Genomic DNA, 18,800 nt, shown 5'->3' on the forward strand with positions numbered 1-18,800 from the left:
TAATAATAATAATAATAATAATAATAATAATAATGATGATGATGATGATGATGATGATGATAATAATAATAATAACAATAATAATAATGATAACGTAAAAGTATCCCTGTAACAGGCCGTGGAGGCCCATAGGGTTGTGAGATGTTGAGGTTCCCACATTTTCTAGATAATCGGCTCATTGATGGCGGTAAGGTTGTCAGCCTAACGGGCCGACCGCCCTTTTTTTCCCCCCCTTGGCACCACAGCCCCAGTGGGCCTAGGCCTACCTCCATGAACTCCGTTCACTTCAGTTTTTCTCGATCTTACACATACGGTAGGACTGCTTGGGCGAGTGATCAGCTCGTCGCAAGGCATCTACCTGTAGACAAACACAGCAAAACGCACACAAACATCCATGCCCTGAGTGGGATTCGAACCCACGATCCCGGCTTCCGAGCTAGCGAAGACAGTGCATGCCTTACGGCCGCCCTTTACCCCCAGTAATATTCCAAGAATATTCCGGGTACTCATTTCTGTTAGAGGTTGAGTCGACCCCAGGGCCATAGTGCGGCTGGAAGGGTTAGGTAAATTGAAAAAAGTCCAACTCATCGGGATACGATTCCGCAACCTTCCGGCTTGTAGCATAGTGCCTCAATCAACTACGCTACCGCATGCCCCCAATAGTAATATTAATTTCATTAACACAAATCTAAGTTCTTATTGAGAATTGAGAAATGTAAAGTATAAATATTTAGAAATAATAATAAAAAAATAATAATAATTCAATTAGAAAATGTGGAAAGGTCAAAATATTTGGGAACCACAGTAAGACATCAGAATTACTCGCAGATAGAAGTTGGGAGCAGCGTGCGTGCGGGGAGCGCTTTCTCTCCTTCAGGTTCAGAACTTTTCACCTTTCTGTCCGCTATCCAAAAGCCCAAAGAGTAAATATATAAAGCCGAAATTGTACGTGTAGCTTTGCGTAGTCTGCGTGCACATACTGGTCCCTCGCCGTGGGCTTCAGAGAAGAGTGCTTAGGAGAATACGTGTAGCTTTCCGTAGGTCTACGTGCAATACTGGTCCCTCACCGTGGGCTTCAGAGAACAGTGCTTAGGAGAATGCGTGTAGCTTTACGTAGGTCTACGTGCAATACTGGTCACTCACCGTGGGCTGCAGAGAACAGTGCTTGGGAGAATACGTGTAGCTTTCCGTAGGTCTGCGTGCACATACTGGTCCCTCACCGTGGGCTTCATAGAAGAGTGCTTAGGAGAATACGTGTAGCTTTCCGTAGGTCTGCGTGCACATACTGGTCCCTCACCGTGGGCTTCATAGAAGAGTGCTTAGGAGAATACGTGTAGCTTTCCGTAGGTCTGCGTGCACATACTGGCCCCTCACCGTGGGCTTCAGAGAACAGTGCTTAGGAGAATACTTGTAGCGAACGAAAGAAAACTGCATAACCGGAAGCTTCAGAATACGTTATTAGGAACGTCAAATGAAAGAACAGAAGATCGGCGGATCATATAACACACATGACTAGATGAAAAATGACACGTAGACGGAAACCAAATGAAGAGAGATGAAGTGACCGGAGGTTGGAGAAAACTGCATAATGAGGAGCTTCATAACTTGTTCTCTCCTCCAAGTATAATTAGAATGATCAAGTCAAGGAGGATGAGATGGGCAAGGTATGTAGCACGATTGAGTGAGAAGAGGAATGCATATAGGATATGGTGGGAGAACCAGAAAGAAAGAGACTATTAAGACGATCATGGCTTAGGGGTGTGGATAATATTAAAATGGATTTTAGAGAGATAGGATGGGATGGTATGGATTTGATTGATCTGACTCAAGATAGGGATCAGTCGAGGAATCTTGTGAACACGATAACTGGCTGCTTCTCAAGAAGGAATCAGCTCCATTGAGTTTGTTTGTTAGAAGGAAGCCAACAGACAAATAATAATTTTTAGAGATGAAGATATGGATATACGGATAAGAATACAAAGAATTCTATAGCAGAAGGGTATGAGGGCGTGGACTGAATTTATCTTACTCTGGATAGGGACCAGTGGCTGGCCCTTAAGAATACAGTAATGGAACTTTCGAGTTTTTAAATTCGGGAATTTCTTTGACCAGCTGAGCAACTATCAAGTTTACAAGAATATTCTACATCGCGTAGTGAGAGAGTTAGTTTTACCTGTGGTTTATTTTACTTCGCTGTTAGTATTGGGACTATATATATAATCGAACAATAGAGTGATAGGCGAGTGATGAATCGGAAAGGATTTGGAAGGGAGCGGTCGTAGCAAATGTCTGAGAGAAGTGAGGAAAACCACGAAGAGTCTGAGTACGGGTAGCCGGTGTTGTGGCTGGTATTCAAACCGAGCCTATCTCGAAGTCTAATCTAAGCCATCACCTTCTAGGCCTACCTGTTCTTCAATTAGTTAGTTAGTTATTTAGCGGCCTCCGTAGTCTAGGGGTAACGTCGTGGAATTTTTAAGGACGGAAAAATTCAGGGAACAAGTCCTCCAAGAGGGACTTTAAGCCGTGGGTCCCGTGTCATAGATTTACGGCACGTAAAAGATCCTCATGTCTCTAGGAGACCTCTGAGCAAAATTAGGCAAAGTTTCCCGCCCAAGTAGTTTCCAATGCCCCCGGTAGATGGGAAAGTTATCGGGTACCACTGCCAGCCTCGCTGGCTGAACGGGGCTGATAGCGAGCGCCAGTACCGGCAGGGTATGGCGACTGGTAGAATATCAAAGGGGGACGTACAATAGACTATTAGATTAGTATTAATAATAAATAGTTAGTTAGTTAGTCAGCTAGTTAGACATTCCATCACGCCTTAAACAGATAAGCATAAACAAACATTAACCCACGTTCTTAGTTTTCATTAAATCTTAAACGGTTTGGTAGCTGAAGTTCAAAGTAAAGTTTCTGAAGCTGTGTAAACAGTCTGCAAGATTCTTCTGAAAGACTTCACTTAGGGATTAGGAGGAAATTGGATAGTCTGTGACGTAGAATAAACTATATACACTTTTGCGGGCTACTGAACAAGTGATGCTCTGTGAATGACAGCGGTGCTGGCGCAAATATAAACGAATTCTTTACTGAGCATCGTGTTATGCTTGCGTATAGAAGGCATGGAGGTAAGTTTCCATGTTTTCTTGACCTTGGCTTTAGACTGAGGTGAGTTGCCACTATCATGATATTGATGTTTCAACTCTGAGGAGAGAACCTCAATTTCACATTGAATAAGGATGTTTTGGTGCCAGTGGAGTAGAGAAATATTGCTGTTCCGGCCTGGAATCGTGCCCCGGACCTCCACTGCTTAGTAATTTTGTTGATTGAAGTATACCAGTTTATCAATTAACGGTGATTATGACAAAGATGTTATTATAGTAATTTAACCCTTATACCTCACCTGTCCATAATAGTAAATTGGCCACAACTTCACTTGTCAGTTGTGTGAATATATTTTGCAATTTGCTGACAGTTTTGTTATGCGGTTTCCATTCAATAGCACCCTTACACCTTGTTTGATCAGGAGATACTCCTATCCTAATATACTGTACTTTATCTCGTCGTATGAAGAATGTATCCCAACATTTTCCACCATATTTTAATAATGGTACATGTATTCAAATTATACATGGAAAATCACAGCTTTCAGCTTTTATTTTCTAGTCTATTTTCCTTGATAAAACACTAACCGCAGAGAAAACGACGCTTCCAACAATTATTCTATTGTTGTATGTGTATTCGTTGCCGCGGTAACTTCTTTACCTATCCGATGCCTAGCAACGGCAAGGGGACACACATACAAACAGACTGATGGGAGAAATTTATTAAGTAAACTGTTGAGATGGGCTCAGCTGCCATGTTATATATATACCGAGTTTCATAAAGATTGGTTCAGGTATACCAAAGTTAATAAGGGGTACACACAGACACACGGAGAGCATGGAGATCTCATAAACCTACTTCTGTTTAAAAAAAAAAAAAAAAAAAGGAAAAAAGNTAGGCTAAAACTGAAAACAGTTTTGTGAGACGACCATGTTGTCTATGGGTCCGTGAACCCCCCCCCCCATGAACTTCTGAAAGCCTGAAACGATCTTTATGAAACTTGGTATGTACATCAGGGCACCTAAGCCCACCACAGCGGCATATTTCATAAATCTCTCCCACCAGTCTATGTGTCCCTCTATCGTTGCTAGGAAACCACTCGGTAAAAACGTTACCGCGGTAATGAATACACATGCAGAAATAGAAGAATCGTTGGACGTGTCATTTTCTATGCGGCCTCTGGTGTCGTATCGAAAGGAAGTAGAGATTAGCTGTTCCCAGATCTTGTTACCAAATGAAATTAACGTAAACACGCGTGAGTCGTGAGGTCCTCAAGGTGATTACAAATATCACTGCTGACTGAGAGATGTGGTGCCATTTACTATGGTAGATAAGAATAAACATTTCGGAGGAACCTGCTGTGTCTGTCTTCAGGATAATTTGAATTTCAACCTGCAATTTTTTCGACGGATTTATACCAAAATATAGATAATGAAGTTGATTCCATTCTTGGGTAGTTAGATCCTGCAGATGTGGGCGATGTCGGCGTTTCGGAAGTACATGCTGCCTCCATCCTCATCAAAATTAATTATCGTGAAAATCTAAATTCAATATTACACGTATTTAATTAGCTTCTACAAGAACAGGAAGTATTTAAAAATGCTGCAGAAACTTGACATGTATAAGAGGGAAGTCACTTGACCCATCACGAGTAAGACTTCAGATCCTGGATGACATAGAAAGAACTTCTAGAAGTCGTGAGCTAATACTATATGTCCAGGAAACCCTGGGATTTGTAGGAGAGGCGCTGCTACAGCCTTCCTCTACCTAAACGTGTTTCACTGCCTGTCCTTCTCTTGGTTTTGATTTGACGCAGTTACAGATCCAGAGGTCCCGGGTTCGATTCCCAGCGCTACCAGATTCTTTTCTGAGAAATAGTGGGTCTGGGTCCACTCAGCCTCGTGATGATAACTGTGGAGCTGTTTCAAGGAAATAGCGGCTCCGGTGTAGAAAACCGATATTAAAGGCCTTGGGGATTCGTTGCGCTGACCACGCGACATTCTCTATCCGCAAAAGTTGGCACTAAACTTCGCCGACAAGCGGCGGTCGCTCGGTCGGTATAGTTCGCTTGTGGAGTAAAATCATGGAGTAATATGGGATTCAGATGCACATTGCCTGGATCAGTAACTTCTCCAGCAAGTTTGTTAGGCCGGTCAGTCTAATTGATAGCTTGTAGGCGCTTTGCGGTGTGTCTGTAGCATGCATTTCGTCATTCCTGGTTTGTCATGGGAAGGGTGCAGGTTGCTAGGAATACGCTTTACAGCATAATTCTTTCTGATATAGGGGTTCATACACTATATTTTCATTTCATTAATTTAAGCAAGAAAGGAACAGGCGTCGATATTTGAAATGTTTATGAATTGCAGTAACAAAAAGCATCATGTAAAGAAAGCAGTCTTCTTGGATTTTTCACCTTGTATATGTGGTGTTAACCGACGTTTCGGAGGAACGTATCGCCTCTATTTTCAGGGTAGAAGGAAAAATATAAGAAATCCGAGAGCGAAGATGGAGGCGATACGTTCCTCCGAAACGTCGGTTAACACCACATATACACGGTGCCAAATCCCAGAAGACTGCTTTCTTCATAGTCACCGCCGTGAAAACCTCAATCTTACACAGCATCATGTAAGTTTTAAATTTGGAATGAATATATAATATTAATTAAGAAAAACGTATGTTCATCATTTAGAAGTCCTTAAGTTGTGAGCCCATTGCTTCGTTAAAGAATAATGTTCTTTCACGCCATCCCCAGGGACGATTGGTTTTAACCTGTGAAATCTGTGATAAATATCTACAAAATTTTACTTGAACAACTTTGGGAGACAAGAGAATTTGCTAGACCTGTGTGGTAAAATAAAGCCTAACGAAGTAATAGACTTAAAGAAATGATGTATGAGGAAGGTGGCTCAGGATAGGCAGAAGTGCGAGTTGTTTACAACGTAAACATTGAACGTATAAGAATTATTGAAAGAGCGCAAATAACCAAACAACTAAAACACCTTGTCTGATAAAATTATTTAAACGCATATTCATAACTGTAAGTGGACTGGTCAGAAGAAATATAATCGCATCTGAATAAGTAACGTAAATACCCCCTAAAATAAATAAGAACCAAAAATTAAGCAATGGATATTAATTAAGGTCCAGTGATTGAGATTAGCTTGATCTAAGGGACCCATCTGTATAGGATACAAGAACCCTCCTTACCTTTTAATTTTTTTCCCAGTTTTCCCCGTTTTTACCTCCATTTTACTCACCTGAGGACGGTAGCAGATCCAGCTGCCGAAACGTTGTGGTTCAACTGACTGGGACGATGGATACAGTCCAGAATTTTAGTTTTAATAATGGATATTAATAATAATAAGGATGAACGTGGCAATGGGCCTTCGGTTTCAATAGAGATCGGGTTTTTCTGAAATGTTTATAAACTGCCAGCTTCCTGGATTTACACTGTTTATTACTGTTCATGTTAATATTTAACGAAATGCAAGTTTAAAGTAACAACAGCAGGAATTATTTTACTTGAAATATCAAGGAATTCCGATCACAGTGGCCGCGCGGTCTAAGGCATGAAATTTCTTCGCTCGCTCGAACGCTGGGATCGTGGGTTCGAAACACATTCGAGGTATGGATGTTTGATGTGTTTATGAATTTATTCTGTGTTTGTGTTGACCTGTGTGACGGGCATATCACTCGTCCAAGATGCCCTACCATCTGTGTAAACAAAAATACGAAACCGAAGAAGAGGCCAGGGCCCAACAAAGGGCTGTAGGGCCGTTAATGAACGAATGAAAATGAAAATGTCGAGGAATACTAAGCTAAGGTAAAAGGTAAACTTGTCCCTGTGCTTAACTAATTAATCACTACCTCCTGGATGCATATGGTGGAGTGCATATATAGATCCACGTTTTCTTGACCTCGACATTAGTTGGAGGTGAGTAGTCAGCTTCACGCCCCGGCCGCTTTACCACCAGGAAAGAGCCCCCGGTACGCATTGGATAGGAGGCTGGGTCTGGACAATATGGAGAAGAGAAAATTCTTGCCTCTACCGGGACTTGAACTGCGACCCCTCGGCCATCCAGCCCGCAGCTAGTCGCTATACCGACTGCGCTATCCTGGCTCCCTGTCAAGTAATACACATACGTAACAAATTGCGAACGCTATCTACGTGTAGACTACTACAAGTGACGAAGATTAAGCCTATGTCTTATAATTTAGTAAACCTTATAACACTGTAGCATAAAGCTTAGAATTTGTGAGCACGGTTTTCCGGCATATGCGCATGCCTCTTTTCTCTCGTTCTGTCTGTGTGTGGCATTTTTATTGTTTGCATTCCTTTGCCTAAATACAACTGATAATATTAATTTTACAAATTCAGCCGTCAACGCAACAAATGTTTATTAATTTAAATCAAACTACATGTTTTGATCCTTAAAGGGACATCTTCAGGTGTCCTTAGATACACAATTAATTATTAAAAAGAGTTAATTTAACATAAAAACTCATACCTAAACCTAACTGAACTCAATATCCAGTAAGTAGTATATAAGTAAACAAGAAAAAGGAGACATAGAACATACAAACTTTATGGTTTATGTTTGTAAACTAGAATTATAGCAATTAACACTAGCAGAATGATAAGAAATATTCAAACAAGATCATGCGTTACAATTAAATAATTGTGTAACTAAGAACACCTGAAGATGGCCCTTTAAGAGTCTAAATATGTAGTGTGATTTAAAGTAATAAACATTTGTTACGTTGACGGCTGAATATGTAAAATTAATATTATTAGTCTATGTATGGAATTTATGTAAGGGACCACTTTCTCATTCCAGAGTAATATTGGCCAGATCGGAGCATGTCGGATTGGGCAAGGCGTCTGCGCAAAGCGACTTTATTCAAAAATGGGAAAAAATTAGGTAAGTGTATTATTCTTTTCTTTTTTTTTAAAAAAAGTTTATATTTACTTGTCCAAGATATAATTCCGTGTTGGAGGGGCGGTTTATACAAGAGACGCAAAGAAGCATTAAGACAGAAGATGACGCAGCACGGGGATTTGCATGGATTATACAATGCTGGAACTTATCCATCAGTACACTTTCTGTTTTCGGTCAAATTCGGGTTTCCTCGGCGAAGGAAGATACATCTGTCTCCGAGAAGTGGCAATAGAAAGCTGCATACACACAGGACGCCTCCAGAACTGCCTCTGACTCCCCTACACACGTTACATCCCCCCCTCCGCCCATCTATCTCTTGCTATATGTGTGTCCACGTTACCATGGAGCGTGCGTCGTTTACCACCCCCTCTCTCCTCTCTCAACCCCTCTACATTTTCCCTTCCCCTCAGACGCCAGCTCTCCGATGAGGGCTATGGGGTTTTAGGGGTAGGAAGGGGGTTGTATGGAGAGCGAGTGAGAGAGAGAGAGGCTACGGTTTACCCCGTATTACACTACTGTTAACGCAAGCCCATGGAAGTCTAGCCCCTAGGTTGGTCGTCGTGGTGGGACAGAGACCTCCCCTGCACTCCCCCCGGTCACAATATACTAGTGCACCTACTAGTACATATAACACTACATGCATACGTTTGTGCGTGGGGCCGTGAAGTAGGGGGTGCCGTGTTATTGTATTATGACCTGCACTAAGGCACATCAGTGCTCCTGTTGGCGTGACACAGAAACTACCCGTCGTCTGTTTGTAGCGTGTGATTTTATTTCGCTGGGGAATCACATGGGTCGTGGTACTTTTTTTAGTGCTAGGAAGTTGGTAGGTGGGAGGGGAGTTGTGTAAGTGGGGTGGGGAAGGAGTGTTTTGAACAAGGAAGTGACCCAGCGTCCAGTAGCCGGGCACACACGCGGCGTCTCTTCAGTGGTTCTGAAGAGAGCATGTGAAGATGTGCACTTGAATACCTGCTAATTGTTCCAGCTCATTCAGGGTGTCCGCCTGCGATATCGCGTACCGGCAGCTGTTAACTCAAGATTAAACCAAGTGGGAACAAATTTGTCTCTAAAACATAATTTCTCTCTCGGACAGGCCTGAAGAAACTAAACCGATCCAGTGACAGAATAACAGTACTGGCATTTTCGAGTTCTCTTGTCTTCTTGTCATCTTCCCGTACAGAAAATTAATCGAACGGATAAACATTACTCAACATGTGTCGTCACTCCGAACATATTTCTACACTTCGTCATTCATAAAAAAGTTATTTGTGTACTGCGTTTTTCTTTTTTCAAACTCCCGCCGATTCATTCATTTTTTTCCCACCCTCCCTCCAACCCCCCGCCCTTCACTGAACGCGACGTGATCGCGAGACGGGACGTCTCTCTTTTTTTTTCCATTCATAAAACAAGTGGGGAAAAGAAGTGAACAACTCTCAGCGTCCACCATGACAACAGAAGCTGCGTGAAGACAATGTCTCCCCCCAATCTATCAACACGTGCGCCACGGCGTCCGGCGTCGTTGTCAGGGATGCGACGTGCTGGAAGTTTCAAATAGGACGACGCGGCATTTCACTAACCCGCTCTGTCACAGGTAATCTTGTTGACACGTTAAAACAGAAATGACAACCTCGCGGTCTCTCTTAACATGTGAGGTGACTGTTGCTAAGAAACGGATGGACTCGTGAAGAGTAGTTGTTATAAAAGAGGAAAGTTCGTGTGTTTGTTAGTTTGTTTGTTTGTTTGAAACAGTTGAATAAGAGCCTCAGCAATGTATGGAGAAACATTTTGTTGTTACAGGATTTACATCAATATATCTGACCGGTACAGTAAGAGAGAAATGCAAAGAAATGTGTTATAAGTCTTGAGAAATGTCGTGGTGAGTTGCAACTTGAATCTGTTGTTTAGTCCAGTGCTTACCGTGTGATTGTGTGTGGGTAACAGAGGCAGGGATAACACCCTCCTCTCGCTTAACAGCCAAGACATTGCTTCAGACGTCACAATTTGGGGCACCAAGACTTTGTCTGCGGCCGCAGTCTCTTCAGACTGTAGCAAGGACACCGGAGGTGTCCTCAGCGGCCACACACCCTCTTGCGGGGGCGACTTTCGGCGCCCTGCCCCATCCTCTTCCCTCAGCGTCATCGACCCGATGCACCTGACAGCGAACACGGGAGGCGCCACGACGGCCGCCGCGTCTCCTGAAGGAAGCAACGCCGGAAATGGTAATATCCTCAATGACACATACACAAAGATGACATCGGACATCCTGGCTGAGAGGACGTTGGGAGACTTCTTGTCGGAACATCCTGGTGAACTTGTCCGGACAGGAAGCCCTCACTTCGTGTGCACGGTCCTCCCGCCGCACTGGAGGTCCAACAAGACTCTTCCCGTCGCATTCAAAGTGGTGGCTCTGGGGGACGTGCTGGACGGCACCCTGGTCACTGTACGGGCCGGCAACGACGAGAACTACTGCGCCGAGCTTCGCAACTGCACGGCGGTCATGAAGAACCAGGTGGCCAAGTTTAATGACCTCAGGTTCGTCGGCAGAAGTGGCAGAGGTGAGCCCCCCCTCCCTGTCTCAGAGAGAAGTCAATGTCTCGAACCCAGATAGTTGTCTCTCTAAATGATTTCTGAACCTTGAAATTGATGGAGATTTATTTGCTCTGTTGCCGTTCTTCCATATCCAGTGCAGAAGATGCACTGGGATCGCAGCATATAGTTACACGTACTAACGAGCTCTCCCCTGGTCTTCTAGGTTACCGCGGGCAATATAATAGGAAACAGCCACATTTACGCTCTTAATCTTTAGATATAATATGTTTGATATAATATATAATATATTTGACGTTTTCTCAACGTATCTCTGTAAAGTCGAATTACTTTCTCCTTAACAAATTAACTAATATTGTCATAAAGACCCTTATGTCTATATCGTGTTTATAGAGTAAAGTGTTTGGACTTTCATAAATAATATTTCTTGAAAATAATCACAGTTACACGAAGGTGAAAACATCCTGTATACATTAAAGCATTCCAATGGCTCAATACTGATATAGCTTAGAAAATAGATACTAGATTCATTAGTAGTGAATTCATGGTTCATTAATTGTCTGTAAAGAAAGCTTAGGAACTGTTTGCATTTATGATTAGAAAATTGTTAGTATATTTAAACCCATAACGGTATATGAATCGCCCAAATATCATTTTAAATAATGCTTTGCGGAAGTACATGTATAATTGTGCGTCGTTTTTTGTTAAGTCGGAGTATATTGTCACTCTGGTTACACACAATTCATGATTGCTTAAGCTGGCAAGTGCTCACAACGTTTCACGTGTCAGTATAAAGTTCTAAACGGCTGGCTCGCGTACCGATTTGGCTTTCTGAGTTGTCGCGTTGACGCTTCCTCAAAACCGACGCACACAGTTCATGTACGTAAGACTGAACTCCCGTCCTGACGACCTAAGACGGCGCTGGTTACCGGCAAGTGCCCAAGTAGCCGGCCGCTAAAACGTCGTCCGCGACGTCGCCGTCTCTACTTTGCAATGAAAAGACGCTACACGCCTCGACGCCTGACAGGCTTTTGCCTACTTTACTTTTCTTTTGAAAGTCGCGGTAGAAGACGATGATGATAAAGGAAAGGGGATGAAAGGGGGGAAGAAACTCTCTAGAAGAAGGGAAAGTTCCCTTTCCAACTTCAGAAGTAAAGTTTTTGCGCATGGCAGAAAAATGTTGGCTTCTCTCTCGGTCGTACTTCCTCCCACCCCTCAGCGGCAGCATATCGGTGACGGCGCTTGTGGGCAATCAGTGGGCCCGACACGCTCTTCTATTTTCACCCCCCCCCCTCAACCCCATAACCCGGTGTTTACATATGACGTCTTGAAGTCTCTTCAACTTCCTTGCTTGAGGGTTTTGTATAGGAACCCCAAAGTTTCGCCAAGCTTTAAGTTTGCACTTGTGACGTTTGTTTACCATCGAAGGGCGACACAAGGTGACAGACAGGTCCCTCCTGGATAGCTGTTGCTATTAACTCCCGTTTCTCGACAGTGATGCGGCCATGCTTCTGCAGCCAGCTTCCTGCTCTTATTAGCGGCTTGCAATAAAATTTCATTTCTTTCATGAGGAATTGCAAGTGTTTGGGGGAACAGTTAAACACATTTGACTTTGTTCTGACATCTCCACGGAACCAGCCGTTGTCATGCCTGGAAGAAGCCAGATTTCAAGAATTTCAATTCCAGTCTTCTAACGCGAGGTGTCTATCTGCTTTGAGAGATTAATGTTACTAAGATGCCGTGGGGAAAAATCCCTCTCATTCTAAGTCTGTTATTAGATTTGTTGACGAAATTCATGATAGTTTGTTGTTTATGCTGTGATTTCCTGGTGGATTCTAAAGGGTTGTGACGATGATGCAGAACTCAGGATTAATGGGGTTTTGGACTTTGTCCACCGTCCGCTATTCTAAATAACACTGAATAACACAACGTTTCGGAAACTGGATCTGTTTCCGTCCTCAGGTGAGGGGGGAGACACCTGCTCTATTCGGTCCGTTAGAATCAGCTAACGGCAGTCACTATTCCTGTGTTTTTTCGAATACCGGACGATGGACAGAGTCCAAAAACCAAGTAACCCCTACATAAGAGGATAGAAACCCACAGGAATCTGTGCCGTTTTGATCGGAAATCCTCAAGGAAGAGGCTGCGTATTCCACATTAGACATACTTAGCTGTAGATTTGTATTCGGAAAGAAATATTTTGAATTATGCGTGTTCTTTCTAACGGACCAGGTTTTTTGGATGAGCTTTATGTAACGGACCCAGAAATTTGGATCAGCTTTATGTAACGGACCCAGAAATTTGGATTAGCTCTTTCTAACGGACTCAGTGATTGGGATTAGTCCTTTCTAACAGAGCTAGTGATTGGGGTTAGTTCTTTCTAACGGATCCAATGGTTGGGATTAACTGTTTATAATAGACCCAGCGACTGGAATTCCCTTTTTCTAAGGGATCGAATAGAGTGTCTCCTGCCTCCTCACCCGAGGACGGAAACGCACCCACTTTCCGAAACGTTAAAGTACAAAACCCAATTGATCCGTCTTTTTATGTAGGTAATGTAAAATAAAGAATGTCATGTAAAGAGGAACTTCGTGAATAATACAAATCACTCGTATCAGAGACAAAGATAATGAGCTCATATTTTATTCTGTGCTTAAGTAAACTCTTAGGCTCCATAAAAGACGAGCAATTGCTGGAATATCTGGACGACTACCAGCTTTACACGAATGACACTTCTCCATGGAGATAGCTCTTAACTGGCACTGTTACGGTGGGGAAATGAATAATTCTGTGTTTGGGCTCGACATGTGACTGGGATGAGGAGACAAGAAAGTCACACAAAATGTATTTGAGGAAACGCCTTTGAAATGGATCACTTGCAAAAATGAGAAAGAAGATGTGAGATCAATGTCGATGTGTTGCAAAAGTCGATTGTGATGATGAGGGTGAATAGAACTGGCTCAGGACCGTGTCCAGTGGCGAGCTTAGATATTGGTTGTGTTGGACGTCTCTGGTTCTACTACCAGAGAATTAGTTAAATTTCTGCTTCTCTTGTTAATTTTCATTTCAAGTATTAATTTCAGTATTTTCATATTATTGTTTTAGGAGTTTAATTCAAATTTTGCTTGGTTTTCTCCGACTGATCATGATAGTGCAATTACTCTATATATTTATCTAACGCCGCTCTTTGAGGTATGTGAGAGCCCTGACCAGACAATACATTAACACCTTCTTGGTCCGTAATTTGAGGCTTCATATTTGTCCCAGTATTTGGCTGGTTACAAAATAAATTATTTTGATTCTTCTCTCCAGATAGAAACTAAGTGTTGTAAGTTATTTAATTGGAAAATTAGCAGGCTATAAAAATCCCATAAGCTTAAATACGGAATGTAGGACTATATTTTTAAGCACTTATATTAGTACGCATAATATAGACCGAACTAATTCTGTTCTGTGAGTAAACAAAACATATTGTTACCGTCAGTTTTCCGAGAATCATATGTTATTTAGAATTCTGAAAGTGCGAATAAAATTTTTCCATAAAAAGAAGAACCCGAAAAGCGTGCATTTTAATTTGAGCCAAAATCTGCGCTTTCGAATGAAATTTATCATTGGACGGGGAAATTATCCAGGGAATTGCTGATCAGGGACATACGAAGAAAATTATTCTGTCTGGAAAAAATTAATAAGTAATTGCGAATTGACGACGTTACAAACATTTATGCTAGGAGCAGATTTGAGTTGAAAGTGTTTGTAATGAAATACAAAATTTAGTTCTAAACGCACCATTGATTGGACAGTTACTTTTCAGCCGTTGATCATTTGAGGAGACATTTCACTGAGTTCCATTCATTTCTTCCATTCTCTTTTGTGTACCCTGCACGCCTTCATAAATTTTAAATATATGTAAGCAACAAGAACTGAATTATGTAGATAATATAAAACGACCACAAATTTCAATTTCATTTAGAAATAATTAAAATTTTTAAGATCATTTTCTCACATTTCAATGGCTGCTAAATAAATCTGTTTCTTCTTGTTATAAAAGCTATGACAATATATTTATTGAAGAAAGCAGTCTTCTGGGATTTGGCACCGTGTATATGTGGTGTTAACCGACGTTCCTCCGAAACGTCGGTTAACACCACATATACACGGTGCCAAATCCCAGAAGACTGCTTTCTTCATAGTCACCGCCGTGAAAGCCTCAAATCTAACATGTGTATTGCCGAAGCCTGTATCCTCTAAACTGTTGGGCTTTATTCCCTACCGGAATTCATTCAACAAGTAATAACATTTTGTTCGCTCAGTAAGAGCCGAGAGAGCGCACTCAGTGTACCGATCGGTAACGAGACGGTCGGAGTTCGGTTCACGGTAGAACCAAGAATTTTCTTTTCTTCACAGCGTTCAGACCGGCTCTGTGGCCCAATCAACCTCCTATCCAGTAGGTACAGAGTTTTCTCTTTCACCGGGGGTAAAGCAGGGATGAAGCGGTGGGAAGCCAGCGACTAACCACTTGAGCTATGGCGCGGCCTTTAAGTGCTTGTTACTCTCTACGCTTGTATTCGGGAAGTATTTCATTTGAAACTGTGCAACTTACCCCGTAACCTGACTTAGTTTTCCCCGAATTATAAATACTTTCGTATGACGGATTATCCGACATCCGGATTAACTGCAAACGCATTAGCGAGGGTTTGCTGCGTTCACTTCCATAAGGAACTCAGATCTGTCTGTGACGTGTCCGAATACATATATCAGGAACTTTTCTTTGGTGACAGTAATGAAAATTGTGTCCTGTAATTGTCCATTCACACTTTTCATAATGAATTGTCTATAGGTTAATCGCAGATGCTTTTCATTTTATACGTTATTTTCATCGAATATGGCTGAAAAGCCGAAACATATCTGCTAGTACATCTAAGTAAATAAATTGTTGCGAGAAATTTAGAGTAAATTACAAGAAATTTTCTTGACAACGCACTCTGGGAACATAAATTCAACCAATGTCAGTAGTTAGGCTTTATATATTCGTATCCTATGGGTTGCGTCTGTTGGAATTTTCGTCATAGTTCTGAGTGAGGCCAACACTCAGTTCTTCTCATCGGTGTGATTCGAGAAGGGAAGTAAAGTACTAATCTTGTGACTCTGAACTAACAGTAGGATTTAAATGCTTAATTTTATCAAATTAATTTAATTTCCCTTTTGTCATATAACTCAGTTCGTACTGTTACACTTATTTCATTAATGTGATGACGTATTTGTGTTTGGAACTAAACAATTGAAGCAGATTTTTGTTCGAAATTGGAAAGTCACGACACCCCAAATGTAAACAAATTCTACCTGAAGTTCAGTGCTTTTGTGTTCGGTGACGAGCCTACAGCAAAGTAACGAATTCAATTCTTTTACGTTTTATATGTTAATAAATGTATTATATGAAATAAGCGAGACCGCAGTCATGAAATCTTAACAAATATAAATCTTTCAGAATAAGAGAACCTGGTAAAGTTGAAGTTGTCTCTGTGTTTAACTAATCAAGCACTACGCCATGAAGGCGTATGGGTGAGTGAATGTATAGATCCACAATTTCTTGACTTCGGCACTAGCTGGAAGTGAGTGGTCAGTTTCACCTCTCTGTCTCTTTCCCCCCGGGGAAAGACCCACGGTATCCATTGGGTAGGAGGCTGGATGGGCCCCCAGAGCCGGTCTGGACGACGTGGAGAAGAGAAAATTCTTGACCCTACCGGCACTGGAACTCCAACCCCTTGGTCGTCCAGCCGGTAGTCAGTCGCTATACCAACTGCGCTATCCCGGCTCCAATAGAATTTGTTAAGAATGAAAATTTATGGGTTATGAATAATAAAAACGACACAAGTAACAGAACAGGCAGGATCTCTGAAAGGTACAGTGATGTGACGCCTTATCATTTTGTAGAAGTTTACAAACTTTCGAAGGAATATAGTGATTCCATCTTCAAGTTTGACTAATAATTTTCTGAAGTTTGGAGCAGCAAGTTACCACGAAAGATTTGTACATTTAATAGTATTACAACGTGTCACATCCCGGTAGGTTGTAATCTTTTAAACTCGTGTTAAGTAACTAATATATCGTGTTTACAAATTAAATTTTAAGTTTACAAGAAAACCGAATTTTCGCATCTGTAATAGCCATTAAGTACAATTGTCTTGATGGCGTCTCTGAAAATAATTACAGTCTGCTTTGAGAGTCTAACCGAAAGTCAAAACATTTGGTGCACATAGCCGTAAAGATGCTATGAGTAGTTACGTGTCACATCGCCGGGTTCACATTTTACCTTCAGATACGAGTATTATTGCGACAAAAACAAGTGGCTCTAACACGCCAAATTTTGGAGATATTAATCCGAATGCGGGGAAGACCGGTAACTATTCTGTTTGTCGTGGTTTTACAGAGACTCCAAGAAATGAATTCCGGAATATTACCCATAATTAATAACGACTTTTGTTAAATCGATGTCCTTCCATTCTGAATATTTCCTATCACATTAGTTTGATTTGCGGGCTTTATTTGTACAGATACTTTGTACACAAAGGACTTCTGAATAAAATGACGGTTATGGACGTACGTACCCTTGAAGGAAAGTATTTGACGAACTCTCTGTGGAAAGAGACGTTAGCGCATAGTAAACTATTGTCACGATTTATAGGCGTGACTAATAAATAGGTTTGGATTGAATGATTGGATTTATTGAACACTTTTTCTACAATCACTCATAACAACAATAAATCTTCAGCCGAACACTTCTTCCTTGGCCGCCGAGGACTCGCTCTATTCTGATTCTGTTCTGTACTATTTATATAGCCTCGAGACCGTACCATAGAAAACACCGCTTCCTCTATTGTTGTAGTTACAGCGCATTTGCATAGCAAAGGAAGTTATTCGATTGTTGCCTGCGTATTCGTTGCTACTGGGATATGATATTTACCGAGTCGTTGCATAGCAATGGGTCTATGCGTCACAATATATTTAGTCCCGGATTTGTGGAGGTATAAAGTAGGACGAATGTTAAAAAAAAAATTAACGAAATATTTTAAAAGCCTTGTTTTCTAATTCAGTGTACACAAACTCTGTAGTTAAAACGCTCTCGTTAGACAAACAAGAATAACATTTCAACCCCAAATTATATTTACATAACAGACATAACGCGGTCGATAAATGAAGAAGGTGCTTTCAAAATGTCCCTTCATGATTATTAACATTATATCCTAGATAAATGACTGTGACATTTTTCCAACGTTGACTGGATAATTACGAAATTCACAGTGGCCGTGCGGTCTAAGGCAGTGATTGTCAAGTTTTGTGAGACCGCGGCCCGGTAAATTCTTTTTTCTATAATAAGAGGACCCGGTATAATTGATGCAAGGACCCGGCGGTTGAGGAAAAATTGGTGTAAGGCCGTTGGAACCCTAGGATTGTGGGTTCGAATCTCACTCAAGACATGAGTGTCTGTGTGCGTTTATTCTGCGTTTATATTGTTCTGTGTGTATGTAGCGCCCTAGCTACGGGCTGATCCCCCGTCCAAGGAGTCATACCGACTGTATATTGGATTAAGAAACTGAAAAAGCAGCCAAGGTCCAACAAAGAACTGCAAAGCCATAGATACATAAATGACGGTGTAATGACTATCATCCGACAATTTGTAGTGCTTTTGAAACGGTTGAAGCCCTTTGTAGAAAGGCTTATCGGTTTGTTAATCACCTTTATGTGTTTACAAGTATTTTTTAAAGTAAGATGTTAGAATTTTTCTTGAGTCGGCGATTTTTCTTTCGTTGATTAAAAATTATTCAAAATTGTGGAACCCGAGGGCGTATGACCGTATTTGTAAGATCATATCACTGACCCCCTAACCAAAGCCAGATGAATCTATTTTTCTAAGACCCATTCTCTAATTATCATCTGTCCTATACCGTGCTTTAACCGGTCGGATTTAATGACTGGAATAAATAAATAATAAATGATATAAACTCCGTCTCAAGTGCAAACAATATATTTTGTGTCTTTGATCTTGCTCTCTACACTACATGTTTCGGCCTCAGACGGCCATCATCAGGTGTATAACACTCACGTCGCTGTCACACTGCACCCAGTTCAAAATTTAACATCTAAAACACTCTCCCTGTCATTATCAACTTCTACTTCGTTGATAGCTGTCCACCCGTAGATTACTTCACACAC

General features: G+C 41.5%; 1 protein-coding gene across 2 annotated transcripts in view; it reads left to right on the top strand.

Annotated features, from left to right (window-relative positions):
- The window catches only part of LOC111873710 (runt-related transcription factor 3), a 641,992-nt gene that overhangs the window by 485,099 nt on the left and 138,093 nt on the right, over positions 1 to 18,800 (top strand). Inside the window, exon 4 of one of the 2 annotated variants that reach the window (XM_033755183.1) lies at positions 7,941 to 8,024. In XM_033755183.1, the coding sequence (XP_033611074.1) occupies positions 7,964 to 8,024 (61 nt within the window). In that variant the 5' untranslated portion in view covers positions 7,941 to 7,963. Of the gene's footprint in view, positions 1 to 7,940; positions 8,025 to 10,105; positions 10,598 to 18,800 lie in introns of those variants that run through there. The other variant, XM_033755182.1, reaches the window with a different exon arrangement.

Source organism: Cryptotermes secundus, unplaced genomic scaffold (assembly GCF_002891405.2).
Source record: "Cryptotermes secundus unplaced genomic scaffold, Csec_1.0 scaffold31, whole genome shotgun sequence".
Lineage (NCBI taxonomy): Eukaryota > Metazoa > Arthropoda > Insecta > Blattodea > Kalotermitidae > Cryptotermes > Cryptotermes secundus.